The 20,002-nt window shown below is 35.6% G+C and overlaps 1 protein-coding gene across 15 annotated transcripts in view; it reads left to right on the top strand.

The window, feature by feature from the left end:
• ADGRL3 (adhesion G protein-coupled receptor L3) overlaps positions 1-20,002 on the top strand; it is an 885,081-nt gene that overhangs the window by 814,846 nt on the left and 50,233 nt on the right. Inside the window, exon 24 of one of the 15 annotated variants that reach the window (XM_081506647.1) lies at positions 19,557-19,583. The exons of the other annotated variants lie outside the window; for them this stretch is intronic. Coding sequence (XP_081362773.1) covers positions 19,557-19,583 — 27 coding nt within the window. The remainder of the gene's footprint in view (positions 1-19,556; positions 19,584-20,002) is intronic. 15 annotated transcript variants of the gene reach the window in all.

The raw sequence follows: 20,002 nt of genomic DNA, 5'->3' as shown, positions 1-20,002 counted from the left end.
TAAGTTCAGTTCAGTTACTCAGTTATGTCATATTCAGTGCGACTCCATGGACCGCAGCACGCCAGGCCTCCCTGTCCATTGCCAACCCCCAGAGTTTACTCAAACTCACGTCCATTGAGTTGGTGATGGCATCAACCATCTCATCCTCTGTTGTCCCCTTCTCCTCCTGCCTTCAATCTTTCCCACTATCAGGGTCTTTTCAAATAAGTCAGTTCTTCACATCAGGTGGCCAAAGTATTGGAGTTTCAGCTTCAGCATCAGAACTTCCAGTATATTCAGGACTGATTTCCTTTAGGATGAACTGGTTGGACCTCCTTGCAGTTGAAAGGACTCTCAAGAGTCTTCTCCAACACCACAGTTCAAAAGTATCAGTTCTTTGGCACTCAGCTTTCTTTATAGTCCAACTCTCACATCCATACAGCTACTGGAAAAACCATAGCTTTGATTAGACAGATCTTGTTGACAAAGTACTGTCTCCGCTTTTTAATATGCTGTCTAGATTGGTCATAACTTTTCTTCCAAGGAGCAAGTGTCTTTTAATTTCATGGCTACAGTCACAATCTGCAGTAATTTTGGAGCCCAAGAAAAGAAAATCTGTCACTGTTTCCACTGTTTCCCCATCTATTTGCCATGAAGTGATGGGACCGGATGCCATGATCCTAGTTTTCTGAATGATGAGTTTTAAGCCAACTTTTGCACTCTCTTCTTTCACTTTCATCAAAAGACTCTTTAGTTCTTCTTCACTTTCTGCCATAAGGGTGGTATCATCTGCATATCTGAGGTTATTGATATTTCTTCTGGAAATCTTGATTCCAACTTGTGCTTCCCCCAGCCCAGCATTTCTCAAGGTGTACTCTGAGGCATATAAGTTAAATAAGCAGGGTGACAATATACAGGTTTGATGTGCTCCTTTCCCAATTTGGAACCAGTCTGTTGTTCCATGTCCAGTTCTAACTGTTGCTTCCTGACCTGCATACAGGTTTCTCAAGAGGCAGGTCAGGAGGTCTGGTAATCCCATCTGAACTCCCCAGGTCCATAAGTGCCCAATATGCTATTGGAGATCAGTGAAAAAATAACTCCAGAAAGAATGAGGAGATGGAGCCAAAGCAAAAACAACACCTAGTTGTGGATGTGACTGATGATGGAAGTAAAGTCCTTTGCTGTAAAGAGCAATATTGCATTAGAACCTGGAATGTTAGGTCCAAGAATCAAGCAAATTGGAAGTGGTCAAACAGGAGATAGCCAGAGTGAACTACGAGCTTTTAGGAATCAGCAAACTAAAATGGACTGGAATGGATGAATTTAACTCAGATGACCATTATATCTACTACTGTGGGCAAGAATCACTTAGAAGAAATGAAAAGACCTCATAATCAACAAGAGAGTCGGAAATGCAGTACTTGGATACAATCTAAAAAACAAAAGAATGATCTCTGTTCGTTTCCAAGGCAAGCCATTCAATATCACAGTAATACAAGTCTATGCCCCGACCAGTAATGCTGAAGAAGCTGAAGTTGAGTGGTTCTATGAAAACCTACAAGACCTTCTACAACTAACACCCTAAAAAGATGTCCTTTTCATTATAGGGGACTGGAAAGCAAAAGTAGGAAGTCAAGAAACACCTGGAGTAACAGGGAAATTTGGCTTTGGAGTACAAAATGAGGAGGGCAAAGGCTAATAGAGTTTTTCCAAAGGAACACACTGGTCATAGCAAATACCCTCTTCCAACAACACAAGAGAAGACTCTATACATGGGCATCACCAGATGGTCAATACCTAAATCAGATTGATTATATTCTTTGCAGCCAAAGATGGAGACATTCTATACAGTCCGCAAAAACAAGACCAGGAGCTGACTGTGGCTAAGATCATGAATTCCTTATTGCCAAATTCAGACTTAAATTGAAGAAAGTAGGGAAACCACTTGACCATTCAGGTATGACCTAAATCAAATCCCTTACAATTATACAATGGAAGTGACAAATAGATTCAAGGGATTAGATCTGATAGACAAAGTGCCTGATGAACTATGGATGGAGGTTCGTGACATTGTACAAGAGGCAGGTATCAAGACCATCACCAAGGAAAAGAAATTCAAAAAGGCAAAATGGTTGTCTGAAGAGGCCTTACAAATAGCTGTGAATAGAAGAGAAGTGAAAAGCAAAGTAGGAAATGAAAGATATACCCATTTGAATGCAGAGTTCCAAAGAATAGCAAGGAGAGATAAGAAAGCCTTCCTCAGCGATCAATGCAAAGAAATAGAGAAAAACAATAGGAAAGACTAGAGATCTCTTCAAGAAAATTAAAGATACCCAGGGAACATTTCATGCAAAGATAGGCACAATAAAGGACAGAAATGGTGTGGTCCTAACAGAAGCAGAAGATACTAAGAAGAGGCGGCAAGAATACACAGAAGATCTATACAAAAAAGATCTTAATGACTCAGATAATCACAATGGTGTGATCACCAGCCTAGAGCCAGACATCCTGGAATGCGAAGTCAAGTGTCTCTTAGGAAGCCACGCTATGAACAAAGGTAGTGAAGGTGATGGGATTCCAGTTGAGCTATTTCAAATCCTAAAAGATGATGCTGTGAAAGTGCTGCACTCAATATGCCCACAAATTTGGAAAACTCAACAGTGGCCACAGAACTGGAAAAGGTCAGTTTTAATTCCAATCCCAAAGAAAGGTGATGCCAAAGAATGCTCAAACTACAGCAGAATTGCACTCATGTCACATACTAGCAAAGTAATACTCAAAATTCTCCAAGCCAGGCTTCATCAGTAGGTGAACCGTGAACTTCCACATGTTCAAGTTGGATTTAGAAAAGGCAGAGAAACCAGAGATCCTATTGCCAACATCCTTTGGATTATTGAAAAAGCAAGAGTTCCAGAGAAGCATCTACTTCTGCTTTATTGTCTATGCCAAAGCCTTTGACTGTGTAGATCACATAGTCAAGGCTTCCCTTAGATCATCCCTAATAGTTGCATTTGATCCAACATCAATTTAAGATTTCATGTGTTTTGTCTATTTGAAATTGTGAGCAAAATAATGAGACATACTTAATTTATTGAAGTTTTGCTATATATTATGCACAGTTCTGCACCCTCTACATGTGTAAATTTAATCTGTGTAATAACTCTTTGAGATTTCAAAAGGGATAATTAACTTACCTTAAGACTGTACAGCTAGTTAGTGCCAAAACTTGGGTTCCAATAGGCAGTCTGGTTTCAGAGTCCATTTCCTAATTATTACCAAATATTCCTTATTGTATCACATTGTACATCTACAAATAAACTGTACTTGAGTTTTTTCATAAGGATCATTTTAGAGTGAATACATGCTTAAAGAAGATTTAAATTCAAATATCGACTGGAATACATGACTCAAGATGATTATTTTAATATTTTAAATAATGATCTGAAAAATAAGGTTAGTAAAGTACAGTTTCCAGGAATCTTGATGTCACAGTGGTCTTATCAGAATTAGAGATAGAGATTTCAGAGTAACTAGAATTTAAAGTGAATTACTGAATGAAGCTACCCAAGAAAGATGTGGTTTTGGTAAACAGTCACTTTGGTGACTCAGAGAGTATAGTCAACAGGGTAAATAAAAAATTATGTCATAGAAGCCAAAAAATAGAAGGGGATGATCAACTATACAATGTTCCTGAGTACTCAAGTATAATGAGATGGAAAAGTTACAAGGTATTTGGCAATGACAGGACATTGTGGAGTTATGAGGAATGTGTGCCTAAGTAGAGTGGCTTTTATGAGAATGAGATGTGAGCCTGTATGAATTATATGTTTAGAAAACTCTTGACAAATTTTTCAGTAAAGATAACTCCAAAGATTCTTGGAGAATCTCTGGGATCTAAAAGGTGTTTTGTTTTGTTTTTTAAAGTAAGAAATACTGAAGTATGTTTGCTGATGGGAATGAACCTATAGACAAGGAGAAAATTCATAAAAAGCAGAAGAGAACAATACTCAAAGGAGCACAGTTCTTGAGAAGCGTCAGAATGAGTGGATATGTTGGTGTAATAAGAAAGAGGCATTTCTCTCATTATAAAAGGAGGGAACACAATGTGTGTGGGTACTGTTGAAAGTAGTTTATAGATTCTGTTTTGGAAAGATGAGGATATTTCTGTCAGTAGTCTCGTTTGAGTTCTCCCAGAAGTGGACTCTGAGCCAAGGATTCAGCACAAACGATTAATGAAGGAATTCCTTTCATAGGAAATCAATAAGAAAGTAAGGGGAAGCAGGATGGATAAAAGGAAGAAGCTATGCAAGGTTGTCATTCTGGTGAAGTCTCAGACTGACCCTGATCCCAAAGGGAGCTCTGGAGTGTAAATAACGCTGTGGAACTGTCCAATATGGCATAGGAACTGGAATTCTATAATTTCACACCTATTAGTAATTGAATACAGTCTTGCTGAGGGGCAAGGGATGGGTTGTGAGAGTGAAGTGTAAACTCCCAGGCACTTCTGGCTGTATGGGCCTAGTAGCTCTGGTACACAGAAACAGTCATCTGCAGGTCACGGGACAAATGTTGATCAGCTAAGCATGCAGCAGATGAGGGTAAATTCAGGATCTGTACAAGGGATTGTGAGGTCCAGACAGTGCACCAATGCATTTGCAACTATCGGATTGCTTCTTTTAAAGTGAATAGGAGGCAATATTCAGCTGAAGGTGTTGGAATAAAAAGGAAATTTGAGGTACAAGGAAGATGTTAAATATTCCTCATGGGGTAGGGGAAAGCACATTGATAGGCGAGTTTAGTTGACTTTCCGGATATTGTTAAATGTCATTAGACGTTTGTTGTCATGAATTTAGCATGTCTTCAGAAATCATAGTTGTTTGTTCAATACTCACTTATTCAGTGTTGCATATTTTTTCAAATCATTAAAGATGAAAGGAGATGCAAGAAGTTAAAGGTCATAGAATCTAGGCTGGTCAGGCAGGAAAGGATGAATGCAAAATGGGGGATATATAGTGAAAGTGTGGAAGGATGGAAAAATGGGATGTCTGGAGATGCTAGTAAATAACAACAACAAAAAAAAGATAGGAAATAAATGGTGGCAGTAGATATTTTATGGCAAGACTCTCAAAGGAGCTGGGTTTTTGATAGAGGTGAAAATCATGGTTTGGCAGTATTACTTCTACTGCCTGAGTTGTGAGAAAACCAATATTTGAGTTTGTGTGGTCTTCAGGGAAAGCACTGTCATCAAACAACAATGTCACTTAAAGCATGAACGTGACAAAAACACACCCAGGATGGAATATTAGAATGTAGGGGAATTTGTTGATATTAGGTTCTGAATTTCAAACGACAGGATGGAATTTGGGGAGAACAAGGGAGATGGTGGAAATTTGGATTGAATTCAAAGATATGCATATAAATTTTAAGTAATTAGATGGAGCAAGCTTGGAACCATTTTTGTGGTCCCCATTCATTATTTACCATCTTCTTGCAGTCAATTATGATCTTAGATAATGGAGTTTGTACCCCATAGCAATGGAAAATCCCCCTAGATAGATGAAAACACTACTTACACTCTGCCTTAGATACATACATTTTCTCCTCAAAGTCTAGAAAATACCAAGAAACTTAATCTTAAAAATCGCATCTCAGGCTATTTAACTATATTCCAATTCATTAAAGGAGACTGAAATGCTCTATGATTAAAGATAATAAATAGATGATCACTGATAGTTAAATTAATCATCACAAATTATGGTTTACACAATCGGGCTGAAAAACTTACCAGCACACTCTGGGTGCATATCAGTATCCCCTAATTCCAAGGGAATACCTCTCATTTAAATAAGAACAACATTAAAGCCACACCACTCTTTCAAACTTCAGCTTTTCTCATTCTCCTGTTTTTCAGGGGTACTTTTTTAATAGAAGTGTTACTTTGTTTTTAAAAAATTTACCTCATATTAAGAAGTAGTGAAACGATGTAAGTGATAGTTATTTTAAATAAACGACTGTGTAGTAAATCACTGGATTTGTAATTAAAATGTGCAGACAGTATAGTGGAATGTTAGGTGTCTTGAGCTGCTCAGTCCACACTTGAAAATTTCCTATTCTAATTTTCTCTTGGCTGATTCCCAATTGTTGTGGATTTTTCCACTATATACAATTATGTATTTTAAAAAGATCTGTTATCCAAGTCCCCTGGCTCTTTCATAAATGTGTATTTGAACATGTATTCTAGAATACTCAGGAATGTTGTTTGTAGAAGTTCCTATTTTCAATCAGACATTTAAACATGCTAACATAAAAATCCTCTCAGTTCTAGAATTGAGATTAATGATCTTAGCTTTAATTTCAAACTGTTTGTGAGATAAAGACAGCAAGCCATGAGTATAAAAAATAGTAATATATCTGTGAAAAATGTTGACATAATTGAATATTAACATTACATAGGTCAAGAAGTAAAAAAAATGGCAAATTTTCTTTGTGATAGTCATTGTCATTGCACTTTTCTCATTTTTCTGCCTTCTTTGAATTTACAACATCTTGTTCAGTTAGCTGTAGAAAGATACCTAAAATTACCAGATCTTCCACTCAGTTACTTTCATTAATGTAATACACAAAAACTTAAAGCAATAAAACAATATTCAACATCCCTGTTCATACTTATGGGAACCATATTAGTAAAATGATTATGGTCATTTGTTTCTATTTTTAATCTTTCTAAAAACATTTTAATTTTCCCATTTTTTTTTTTCAATGAGACTTTCTGTAAACTTTCTCATTTACTTGCTAATATACAATTTAAATGCTTTGGTTATTGCATGTAGCTTCTCCGTTTGTCATGTCTCTGTTGATTCTTATTTTGTTACAGAGAACAATATTATATATTTAAACCATCAACTTTTCCTCTATAGTATGTGATTTTGAGGTCTTTGGAGGACATGTTGTGTTCCTAATATGATCAGCCAAATTTCCAACATCATTCGCAAAATAATCCATCCTTTTCTTCAAGATTTGTGCTGCTACACTGTCCCATACCAAATCTCTGTGTGCTTTCTTCTATTCCATGGACATAGACTTCATTTCTCTACCATTATTTCATTATTACCAGCCTTGCTTAGTATTTGGTAGCATGAGTCCTCCCATTTTGATTAACTTTCAAAATTGCTTTAGCTTCTCTTTGAATTTCATTTTTCTTTAATGTAAATTTCAGAATCAGTTTTTAAAATTCTTCTTCACCATTATGCAATAATTGATCATGATGTTTATGCACCATTAGATTTTGCTATCTAATAGCTTATTTAGGATTTTTAAGTAAGATTTTAAATAAAATGTTCTTATTTATTCTTTTATTCTCTTAAATTTTCCCTACCTAGTAAGTTATAGTAGTCTCATAAAGCTTTTCTTCTTTTTCGTTTAGGCCTGACTTATACGAAAAAAGGATTATTTGTTGTTTTAATATTAAATAGAACTTATTTGTAAGATATTCAGGGTCTTGAGGTTTCTTTGGAGATGCAGCAGCAGCTGGATAATTGTTCATGTACATCTATGCATGTTTTATAAGTTATTGATTTCAAGATTTGATGTCATGATCATCAGAGAATGCAGTTTTTTTGATATTAATTCTTAGTATTTTATTAATGTTACCCTTTGGACTAACGTGTGATTGATTTAAAAACTGTTATTTTGGTATTTGGAGTTTGTATATCTTTAAAGTTTGATTTATGTGTATATTTGCTTAAATTTGCTATACCATTTCTCAATGTTTTCTTGTTGATGTAATTTTAAGATTATATTCAGATTTCTAGTTATAAATTTATTTAGGGACTACGACATCTCACAGAGCTTCTGTGTTAGAAGCAGACTTGCAGTAGAGATTGTGGGTCATTACCTAGGTCTACTCACTATCCAAGAAACTAGTTGAAGCATAGACTATTCTTTTCTTGGTTGCATTCAACTCTAAAAAGATCATGGTAAGACACTCCAGTATTCTTGACTGGAGAATTCCATTGACAGAGGAGCCTGGAGGGCTACAGTCTATGAGGTCACAGAGATTCGGGCACAACTGAAGCGACTGAGCACGCACGCATGCAAGATTATTTCATTCATTGTGAAAGTGAGTAAACTAGGGCTTATGAAAGATACATTACTTGACCAACATTAAATAAGACTTGTCTGTGTCCTATTGTGTTTCAAGGTCTGCCTTGGTTCCGTTTATTAGAATCTTTAGGAAATACCAACATGTTTAAAATACACAGTTGTACTTTATGTTTTAATTGTTCATACAAGCAGTTTATAATAAGGTGTTTATTCACAGATAGGGTATGATGAATGTTTCTGTTGCAAGTTGTTGAAATGAGAGGTGATGATACCATATGGTATGAGAAAGATATAACAATTCAACCTGTCAAAACACATTTGGCAAGAATATCTAAAAGTTATCAGTTTTTCTCTTATTTTACTTAAGTTTTTATATCTTCTAATTGAAAAAAGAAACCCTGAAAGTATGTTATATATTCTTTAAAGTACTTCCTGTCCTTGCATTCCAATGATCTAGCTTATCAGATCTCTTGTTTTAAAGAGTCAGTGGCTTCTAAGACTCTTGTAAGTCTGATAAACATTGGTCCTTAAATAATGAGCCAGGAAACATGATTCTATCTGTAAGTTTTAAAAAATAAAAGATGTCAATTTGTTGCCATTATTTTACAGATCTTGAGATATTTCTATCATACTAGAACCACAGTTTTCATAGATTACAAGACAAAAATCATTAATAAGAGATGCATATTTCTCTTTATGTATTTTGTCATTTACTTTATCCTATTCAAAGTATCAAGTTTTCAAAAAATCATGAGGAAATATGAAGTTCAATTTTATAACATATTTTAATGAAATTTCATGAACATTTCACATATAATTTTATGTTGTTTATGTCTTACTTTATGATCAAAGGATTATATTAATGAAATATTGCCGTTATTAGTGTACTTTTTAACACTGAAGATACAATATATTTATTAATCAAATTTGGATTTCTCGTGTAATACAAAGAACTATTGGTTTCTATTTTAATGTTCATTAGGAATCTGGATAAATACCCCATTTCAAATGAAAATATAGAATTTCATAACATATGCTAAGCCTAAAGAAATCCAGAATAAAACATCAAATAGACTGAATCTTTCTCAATCTAAATATTAATTTCAGAAAAAGCGATTCTCCCTTGCTCTTTGGATTTCTAGTTACTATATGAATTTCCAAAACACTTAAAGGGAAAACTGTTTTTTCCCTGTAGCTCTTTTTTTGAGGTCAGAAGGTCAATACACAACAGCAAATGTAATAACAAATATATGTATGGTACTTTTGTATATTAAAATTATATGTTGTTGAGTAATTTTTTGCATATTAAATAAAAGGAGCTTTTTGGAACTTTTATTTAATACACACAACAGCTCTATGAACAAAGATCTATATTTATACACATTTCAAAGATGAAGAATGTGAAGGTCAGAGAAGTTGAATAATGTGCCCAAGGTTGTAAAATGCTCATCTAATTGCAGGCAGGTTGATTCACAAATCAGTGCTTTCAGTTACTAAGATACAATATCTTTCATGTATTAATATTGATGATCATACAATGATCTTATTTGCTTCCAATGTGATTCCAAAATTTTATATCTTAATTGCACATGTGTGTTTGTGCTTAGTTGCTCAGTCATGTCTGACTCTACAATCCCATGAACTGTAGCCTGCCAGGCTGCTCTGTCAGTGAGATTTCCCAGGCAAGAATACTGGAGTGGGTTGCCATTTCCTTCTCCAGGAAATCTTCCAGACCCAGGGATTGAACCCACTTCTCCTGCATTGCAGGAGGATTCTTTACTGTCTAAGCCACCAGGGGAAGCATCTTATTTTCATGGAAACTACCAATTAATTTTTATAAATTTTTATAAAGTCATTTTTATAAACCTACTAATTCATTTTATAAATCTGGTAGATGGAGATACTAAAGTGTGATAAATTTTTCACTGTTTGTGTCCAATATACTAATTCATTATTCATTTTCATAATTAATGCTCCTAATGTCTTTTGTATATGAGTTAGCTCTTTGACCATATTGTACTGAGTTATAAGAATTTGTATAGCATTGAGTTGGAGATATAATATAATTAAAGTTTTATTAGTCATTTATTTAATATTTATTAATCCTGATTTACTATATACTCAATTCTTCCTAATTTCCGACTTACCCAATTTATCAGCAGTGTGAAATTCTGTGATTAAAAATTTAATATTGGTGTTTACACTCCTCAACTCTGCAATATTATTGTAAGGACATTGAGGGATAGGAATGAAAATGTTTATGACATATTCAAAACCATTTATTTTCTTTATTTGGTTCATTTCACTCTCCTCTTAATATTTTTATATGAGCAAAGTGTAAAAATATAGCTCTTAGTAGTTATATATTAATAGTAATAAAATCCACAGTTGAAATAAAATCTTCTCTATTTATAAATTTTTTATTTCTTATATAACCTTCATATTTTTCAAAGGATGTTAATATCTTTAATGCTAACTAATTTAAACATATGACCATGGTGAAACATTGTTTATATTTCACTCAAAAATATTGAATTACATTCTAAATGACTTTTCCTTTTAATCTTCCTACACTGGTTAAAAAAAGATAATGCAATAATAATATAATTCTAGGATGGTATTGTCCCACTAATACAAAATACATTTGAAAGAAACCTAAAAACTGTCAGGATCTCTATCATAAGTGTTACTAACAGAACGAGCATTTTCAAGACAGTGAAGTATAAACATTGATATGTTTAGATTTTTCTCTGATCACTACTCCTCTAACTATGCTATCTCAAATATCCCTTATCCAACCTGGTAGCAGATATCTTAACTCTGTCTTAGACAGATCTTGCTACTTTGCCATTCTAGTTATTAAATGTCGACCAGTTTAAAACTTGAATAACATCCCATTTAAAACATCCTTCCTCCATTGCATGTTAAGATTTGTGGCTGCTGGATTTGTATTAGTAAATCTCATTCTTTCCTTGCTATTTCCACTGTTTTATATATTCTGGGAACACTGCAGTCATGAAAGACCATGTCTTTACTAATTCCAGTTTTAAAGACTGGGGACCCCTGGATTGGTAGTATGATGAAAGAGGGTCTCAAAGATCACTTCTAAATGGTTAGCTTAGATTGCTAGAATATGGGTGACTGATTCCTCTATATCCTAAGTGTGAGAGCCTCATTATTGACTGAGGGGCAACAGGGAAAGCCCACTCAACATGCAAATACAAAAGCATTTTTTGTCTTTTTTTCTTTTATAAATAGTGAAGAATACTCTCATTTTGAGAAACTTACCCCTATTACCTTTAGCATTCCTACAGTAACCCAAACCAAATCCAAGGAGAAAATCATTATTCCTTTGATATAGTTTTATATCAGGAAAAGTAAATTCAGCTGCATAATGAACCTTGAAATACTGACCAGAATGTATATGTATGTCATGATTGCTCTCCTTCTCACAGTTAAATATGCAGTTCACTCACTGTACAGTTAAATATACAATTCAACACCAATAAGCTAATTTGGCAATACCAGAGTGTCCTGGGATGAATTAGCCTTGAAGTTGATGAGATCAACAACTCTGTCTTGGGGATTAAATTCTCAGATAGGACTCTCATGACTCCATCTTCCTTCACACCAAACCTTACTCATTCTACTATATAAAAAAAAAGAAAAAAAAGTTCTGTGTATCTAATATAAGGAAGAGGAAATTTTAAAACTAGTTAAAGAATTAACCTTCTTTTTATCTTGAAGTTTAGGTAATATTTCCTTTAAAAAATTTATTAAAAATAATATTCTTTTTTGAATTGTTAAACTCAGAGAAAGAATATCCTGTAACTAAACTGATTCATTATATTGTTTCTGTCCATTTGTCATCTGTCTATACTGATGTATTATATTATGAGACTTTTGGCAAACCACTCCAGTATTCTTGCCTGGAAAATCCCATGGACAGAGGAGCCTGGATCACAAGACTCCAAAAAGACTTAGCAACTAAACCAAAATTATAGCATTAATTTATAAGTTAATGTTTTGGTTATGAAATCTTTTGAAGATGTATTTTTCTTTTTTAACTAAGCTTCTATGGGGCTAGATTTTAATAGCCCTTTTGTGTTCTTTGGAACTGTTACAGGCTATATAAGCATATGCATAAGTATTATCAAATACGTGCATATGTGCTAAATTGCTTTAGTTGTTTTCTACTCTTTGCGACCCTATGGACTGTAGCCTGCTAGGCTCCTCTGTCCATGGGATTCTCCAGGCAAGAATACTGGAGTGGGTTGCCATGTCCTTATCCAGGGGATCTTCCCGACCCTGGGATTGAACCCATGTGTCTTACGTCTCCTGCATTAGAAGGAGGGACTTCCCTGGTGGCTCAGACGGTAAAGCATCTGCCTACAATGCGGGAGACCCCGGTTCAGTCCCTGGGTTGGGAAGATCTCCTGGAGAAGGAAATGGCAACCCTGTCCAGTATTCTTGCCTGGAAAATCCCATGGACAGAGGAGCCCGGTAGGCTACAGTCCATGGGGTTGCAAAGAGTCGGACACGACTGAGCGACTTCACTTTTCACTTCTCTTTACCACTAGCACCCCTAAAAATTCTCTACCATAGAGGCCCCTAAAAATTCTGAACATGATTCTAAGGATCACTCTTAAAGATAATATTATGTCATTAATATTTAAAATTTTGAATTTTAAATATAAGGATAAAATGATAAATGTCTGATAAAAGGAAAATGCATTTACTAAGAAAAGTGAATCTTTTTTCTTATTTGTACCTTGAAAACTACACAATATGTTTCATTTCATTTTCCACTACTTGTAAATTCTAAGATAACTTGTAAGTTCCTATTAATACCTGCCAAGAACATCTTAAGCCCTTGTGTCCATATTTTCATAAAATCTTAAAATAATTACATTAAAATTGTTTCAGTCTTACAACTTGGGATGAATTTTTGTTTCAGTGGACTTTCATAGGTGAATCAGAGTGAAAATTATTCAACTTTAGAAACTAGTTATATAGATTTTTTTTAAATAAAAAGTGAATCAATAGCATATATCTTTGTCACCATAACAGGTGGCAGCATTATCATCAATTTAATTTAGATTTGATGGAAAGACATTCTGAAACTAGATTCTTTTAAGCCAGTAGAATATCTGACAAAATGATGGAAATAACTGACATGTTATAGATAAACTTTAGTGATATTTAGATTTTAAGCTATTGTATATTATTCATGTCATTCTGGAGGTAAAATTAATGAAGAGTTATTTGTCATTAGCATGAATTTCTATATTGCATATGAACTAGGGATTCTTATAGCTAAAACCTGCTTTAGTAATTATTGCACAGGCTAAGGCACAATAAAAATTACTCTAAATTACAGTAGCTTAAATTTACATTAGAGTATAGAAATAGGTGGTCTAAATCTAAAAGATGGCTCCCCATCAATAAACAGCCTTCCTTTTAGATCTGAGACTGTATTGTCAATGTCTCCTAGGAAAAGAGAAGGTTAAAAAGGTCCAGGGAATCCCAATTCCAATCTTTTAATTGCCAAGACCCAGAAATGTCACAGTTCAGCTATGTTCATATTCCCATGAATTAAACACATTGCCATCAATTCAGTTCAGTCACTCAGTCCTGTCGAACTATTTACAAACCCATGGACTGGAGCACTCCAGGCTTACCTGTCCATCACCAGCTCCCAGAGCTGGCTCAAACTCACATCCATTGAGTCGGTGATGCGATCCAGCCATCTCATCCTCTCTCATCCCCTTCTCCTCCGGCCTTCAATCTTTCCCACTATCAGGGTCTTTTCCAAGGAGTCAGTTCTTCACATCAGGTAGCCAGAGTATTGGAGTTTCAGCTTTAGCATCAGTCCTTCCATTGAATATTCAGGACTGATTTCCCTTAGAATTCACTGGTTCGATTTCCTTGCTGTCCAAGAGACTGTCAGCATCTTCTCCAACACCCCAGTTCAAAAGCATCAATTCTTTGAAACTCAGCTTTCTTTATAGTCCAACCCGCACATCCATACATGACTTCTGGGTAAACAAAGCTTAAAATAGATGGGCCTTTCTTGGCAAAGTAATGTCTCCGCTTTTAATATGCTGTCTAGGATTGTCATAGCTTTTCTTCCAAGGAGCAAGCATCTTTTAATTTCATGGCTGCAGTCACCATCTGCAGTGACTTTGGAGCCCAAGAAAATCAAGTCTCTCACTGTTTCCATACTTTCTCCGTCTATTTACCATTAAGTGATGGGACCAATGTTATGATCTTCATTTTTTTGAATGTTGAGTTTTAAGCCAGCTTTTTCACTCTCCTCTTCCACTTTTATCAAGAGGCTCTTAAATTCATCTTCGTTTTCTGCCATAAGGGTGGTGTCGTCTGCATATTTTAGGTTATTGATATTTCCCCTGGAAAACTTGACTCCAGGTTATGCATCATCCAGCCCAGCATTTTGCATGATGTCCTCTGCATATAAGTTAATAAGCAGGGTGACAATATACAGCCTTGACGTACTCCTTTCCCAATTTGGAACCATTCTGTTGTTCCATGTCTGGGTTCTAACTGTTGCTTCTTGACCTGCATACAGATTTCTCAGGAGGCAGGTAAGGAGGTCTGGTATTCTCATCTCTTTAAGAATTTTCCACTGTTTCTTGCAATCCACACAGTAAAAGACTTTGGCGTAGTCAATAAAGCAGAAATAAATTTTTCTGAAACTCTCTGGCTTTTTCTATGATACAACAGATGTTGGCAATTTGATCTCTGGTTCCTCTGCCTTTTCTAAATCCAACTTGAACATCTAAAAGTTGTCGGTTCATGTACTGTTGAAGCCTCACTGGGAGAATTTTCAGCATTACTTTGCTAGTGTGGGAGATGAGTGCAGTTGTTGGTAGTTTGAACTTTCTTTGGCATTGCCTTTCTTTGGGATTGGAATGAAGCCTGACCTTTTCTAGCCCTGTGGCCACTGCTGAGTTTTCCCAATTTGCTTGCATATCGAGTGCAGCACTTTAACAACATCATCTTTTAAGACTTGAAATAGTCAGCTGGAATTCCATCACCTCCAGTAGCTTTGCTCATAGTGATGCTTCCTAAGGCCCACTTGACTTTGGACTCTAGGGTGTCTGGGTGTAGGTGAGTGATAACACCATCATGGTTATCTGGGTCATGAAGATCTTTTTCTGTGTAGTTCTTCTGTGTATTCTTGCCACCGTTTCTTATTATCTTCTGCTTCTGTTAGGTCCATAGCATTTCTGTCCTTTATTGTGCCCATATTTGCATGAAATGTTCCTTTGGCATCTCTAGTTGTCTTGAAGAGCTCTCTAGTCTTTCCCATTGTATTGGTTTCCTTTATTTCTATGCATTGATCACTGAGGAAGTCTTTCTTATATCTGCTTGCTATTCTTTGGAACTTTGCATTCAAATGAGTATGTCTTTCCTCCTTTGCCTTTGGCTATTCTTCTTTTCTCAGCTATTTGTTAGGTCTCCTCAGACAACCATTTTACCTTTTTGAATTTCTTTTTCTTGGGGATGGTCTTGATACCACCTCCTATACAATGTCAGGAACCTCTTTCCATAGTTCTTCAGGCCCTCTGTCTATCAGATCTAATCCCTTGAATCTATTTGTCACTTCCACTGTATAATCATAAGGGATTTTATTTAGGTCATGCCTAAATGTTCTAGTGGCTTTCTCTACTTTCTTCAATTTAAGTCTGAATTAGGCAGTAAGGAATTCATGATCTGAGCCACAGTCAGCTCCCAGTCTTGTTTTTACTGACTGTATAGAGCCTCTCTATCTTTGGCTGCAAAGGATATAATTAATCTGATTTCAGTATTGACCATCTGGTGATGTCCATGTGTAGAGTCATCTCTTGTGTTGTTGGAAGAGCGTATTTGCTATGACCAGGGCATTCGCTTGGCAAAACTCTGTTTGTCTTTGCCCTGCTTCATTTTGTACTCCAAGTGCAAACTTGCCTGTTACTCCAGGTATCTCTTGTCTTCCTACTTTTGCATTGTAGTCCCCTATGATGAAGAGGGCATCTTTTTTTTTGGTGTTAGTTCTAGAAGGTCTTTAGGAGTTCATAGAACCATTCAGTTTCAGCTTATTCTGCATTAGTTGTTGGTGCATAGACTTAGATTACTGTGATATTGAATATTTTGCCTTGGAAATGAACAGAGATCATTCTGTCATTTTTGAGATTGCACCCAAGTGCTGAATTTCAGACTCTTTTATTGACTGTGAGGGCTACTCCATTTCTTGTAAGGGATTCTTGCCCACAGTAGAAGATATATGGTCCTCTGAATTAAATTTACCCATTCCAGTCCATTTTAGTTCACTGATTCCTAAAATGTCAATGTTCACTCTTGTCATCTCCTATTTGACCACTTCCAATTTACCTTGATTCATAGACCTAACAGTCTGGGTTCCTATGTAATATTGTTCTTTACTGCATCAGACTTTTACTTCCATCACCAGTTCCATCCACAACTGGGTGCCATTTCCACTTTGGCTCTGTTTCTTCATTCCTTCTGGAGTTATTTCTCAACTGATCTCCAGTACCATATTGGGCACCTACTGACCTGGGGAGTTCATCTTTCAGTGTCCTACCTTTTTGCCTTTTGATACTGTTCATGGGGCTCTCAAGGCCAAGAATACTGAAGTGCTTTGCCATTCCCTTCTCCAGTGGACCATGTTTTATCAGAACTCTCCATCATGACTCATCTGTCTTGGGTGGCCCTACATGGCATGGCTCAAGTTTCATTGAATTAGGCAAGGTTGTGGTCCTTGTGATCAGTTTGGTTAGTTTTCTGTGACTGTGTTTTTCTTTCTGTCTGCCCTCTGATGAATTGCTCAGTAAATCCTTAACCTAATTTTCTGTTAATGGGTAAGGCTGTGTTCCCTTCTTGTTGTTTGGCCTAAGGCCAAACTGTCAACCCATGCCTCCGCTGGAGACTCCTGGATACTCATAGGCAAGTCTGACTCAGTCTCTGGTAGGGACACTGCTCCTTTCTCCTGGCTCCTGTGTCAAGGGTTTGTTTGTGCCCTCCAAGGGTCTTTTTCTCCAGTCCTGTGGAAGTTCTATAATCAAAGCCCACTGGCCCCCATAGTCAAATTCCCTGGGAGTTCTCCGTCCCTTTCCCAGATCCCCAGTTTGGGAAGTCTGTTGTAGGTCCTAGAACTTTCTGAACAGTCAAGAATTTCTTTGGTATAATTTTTCTGCAGTTTGAGTGTAGCTAACTCTAAGTAAAATTGGAATTGGAATTGTAGTCTTTGCTATTGAGTATAGTAAGCAGCTGATCCCCAGAGTTTCCAACAAAAATTACAGAATTGCACCCTGATATCTCTCTTTTTTGGTATTTCTCATTAAGGCAGACATCTCACTCTAGCAATTATAGTCCAAGTTCTATATGTGTGTGTGTGTGTGTGTGTGTGTGTGTATAACATTTTTAGTGAGCCATAGTTGCTTTACAATGTTGTGTTAGCTTCTGCTGTATAGCAAAGAGAATCAACTGTATATTGTTTTTGAAACATTTAGGTAGCTTAATATAATTTTATATAGTATTTTTGTAGGTATCCCTACATGTTAACCTCTGTAACTTTCTTTACCTAATATTGTACTGTATAAATTAAAATAGAGTCATTCTAATCATAAATTTAGCATCATAGATGGAAAATATTGATACCAGGGGAATGCATATAGTAGAATAAATATCCTGCCATTATGTTCTGTAAGTTTTCAATATTAATATAAGTACAGGATTTTCTTTTTAGGCACAGTTTACAAGTGTTAAATATGATCGATTCTTAGAAATTCTTCTCCGTTTATTTTTTTACATATCCATGGAATTATTTAAATATTTCTTAAAATTTCATTTCCTGGCTAAAAACTCTCTTTGAATCTTCTAGTTCAGTGCTGTCCAATAGAACTTTCTGTGACGACAGAAATGTTCTAGAACTGCCTTGTCCAATATAGTAGCTACTGAGGTTTCTAAGTATTTGTAATGTAACTAGTGTGGCCAAAGGAAATGAATTTTAAACTTAATCTCCTTTTAATGAATTTAAATTTAAATATAAATAAACCCATGTGGCCAGTAACTCCGTATTAGACGTTACAGTTAGTCACTCCCTGCTCCATCTCCAAACTTATTTTCACCACATCTATTTTACAGCATAATATTTACTCCTGAAGCATCATCAAATGAATTTAACTGTTCAACATTTATTATTTTCTGTTATGTTCTTTGAGGTGGTAAGAAATTCTGTATTTTCAGAATGAAAATAGTCTAATAGTAACTATGGGATATTTATCAAACAATGTGTCAGGTTCTATTCTGAGCACTTGATACGTAATGTATCATTTCATTATCACAGGAAACTTACATTATAATTATCACCATTTTATAGATGTAAAAGTTGACACAACCACAGGTAAATTATTAATAATTTTTGCCTAAGATCAAATAGCTAGTAAGTGACTAAGTTAGGATGTAAACCTCAGGCAAGCTGGCTTCAAATCCCAGGCTGTCATTCTGTTCTTTACTCTTTTATCACCCTGGAGAGTGAGATTTTTTATCTGTGGTTCCCTTGGTTCAAAATGCATCACAGTTGGAGCCTTTCTAAGAGCTTCACTTTGTATGCATGATATCAGAAACCATTGCCTCTGGCAAGAGGTAAGAGAATAGAGGCCCGAGTTGAGTTTTCCGTTTCTTTTCAGTCCTGTCACAATTCACGGAGAAGCAACTGTGTTTAAAAAAAAAAAAAAAAAAAAATCCAAAGTATCTCCTAACTAATCTCTACTAATTTGGTGCTTGGATCTCATTTTATGTGGATGGTACTAAATAGTACATATAAGTGATAATGGACAGGTGCTGTCTGTTTGCTCCTATTACTACAAAAGGTTGTTCAAAAATTTTTCTCAGTGCGCCATCAGAAATAATTTTAAAAGTAGTCTTGTTGATTATTTTTAAAGAGCTATAATGTTCTGATTTAACTCAGGTCAATCATCTTTAAGTTAAAATTACTCAGAAGTGTACTGTCCATAATTAAGTAATCTTATCTACTAATATTATAGAATAAGGAGACCTTTAGGTGACATGAAATCTGTCATTTTAAGTATGCCCCCAAGCCTTTTCCAGGTTGCTCATAAGATTTCTCATTCTCTAGAGAAATGTGGTCTCTTAGAAATAAATGTCTCTGTCAAGTCACAAGTAATATGTGCACATGATGAAAAAAAATGGAATTTTTTAGTCTCATAAGGGATATTGCAGTATTGTAAAATTGATTTTGTTCCTTGTTATTTAGGTTCTCATGGTCATTTTAGGATTTACCTTCTGGATATAAAGGGAAGATTATGATGCCTTCTAGGGAGGTGGGCGACAGAGGCCTTTGGGAACCAGGAGAATATTTTTCATATGAAATTCTTTGTCATAAAATGCTAATGTTGGTGTTCTTGTCTTTATGTCTATGCATTCTTTAGCTATGAGGATAACAGACCCTTCATCAAGTAAGAATGACCTGAATGGCTGATAAATTCCATTTATCAGTGTGGTCCCATGAACCAGCTGTCAGATCAGTACTGAAAAATCATTAGAGCTTCTGTCATTCACATTGAGGCAGAAGAGCAAACTGTGCAGGAAAATAATCAGGCATACAGCTTCTCTGCAGAATAAATATGCTGCAGGTGTATTGCCAGAAAAATTCTGCTTCACCTCTTTTAATTGAATATCACCTGAACTTAGTGCCACAGTAATAGCAACTTCATGTGGTACAGACTTGTTTTGCTTTTATTAGCTTTCTCCTTTCATTGTGATGTGCTCCTCTGTGCTGCATATGTCGTCATTTCTGTTGCTTGTTCAGACCTCATTCATCTAAAACTATTTCATGATTTAGTGTTATATCTTCAAATGATTTTCTGGCTATGAA

The sequence above is a fragment of the Giraffa tippelskirchi genome, chromosome 1 (assembly GCF_054371585.1).
Source record: "Giraffa tippelskirchi isolate mGirTip1 chromosome 1, T2T-mGirTip1v1.2.pri, whole genome shotgun sequence".
In the NCBI taxonomy this organism is placed as follows: Eukaryota; Metazoa; Chordata; class Mammalia; order Artiodactyla; family Giraffidae; genus Giraffa; species Giraffa tippelskirchi.
Note: the sequence above shows the minus strand (reverse complement) of the source record. Positions and strands in the feature narration are given on the sequence as shown.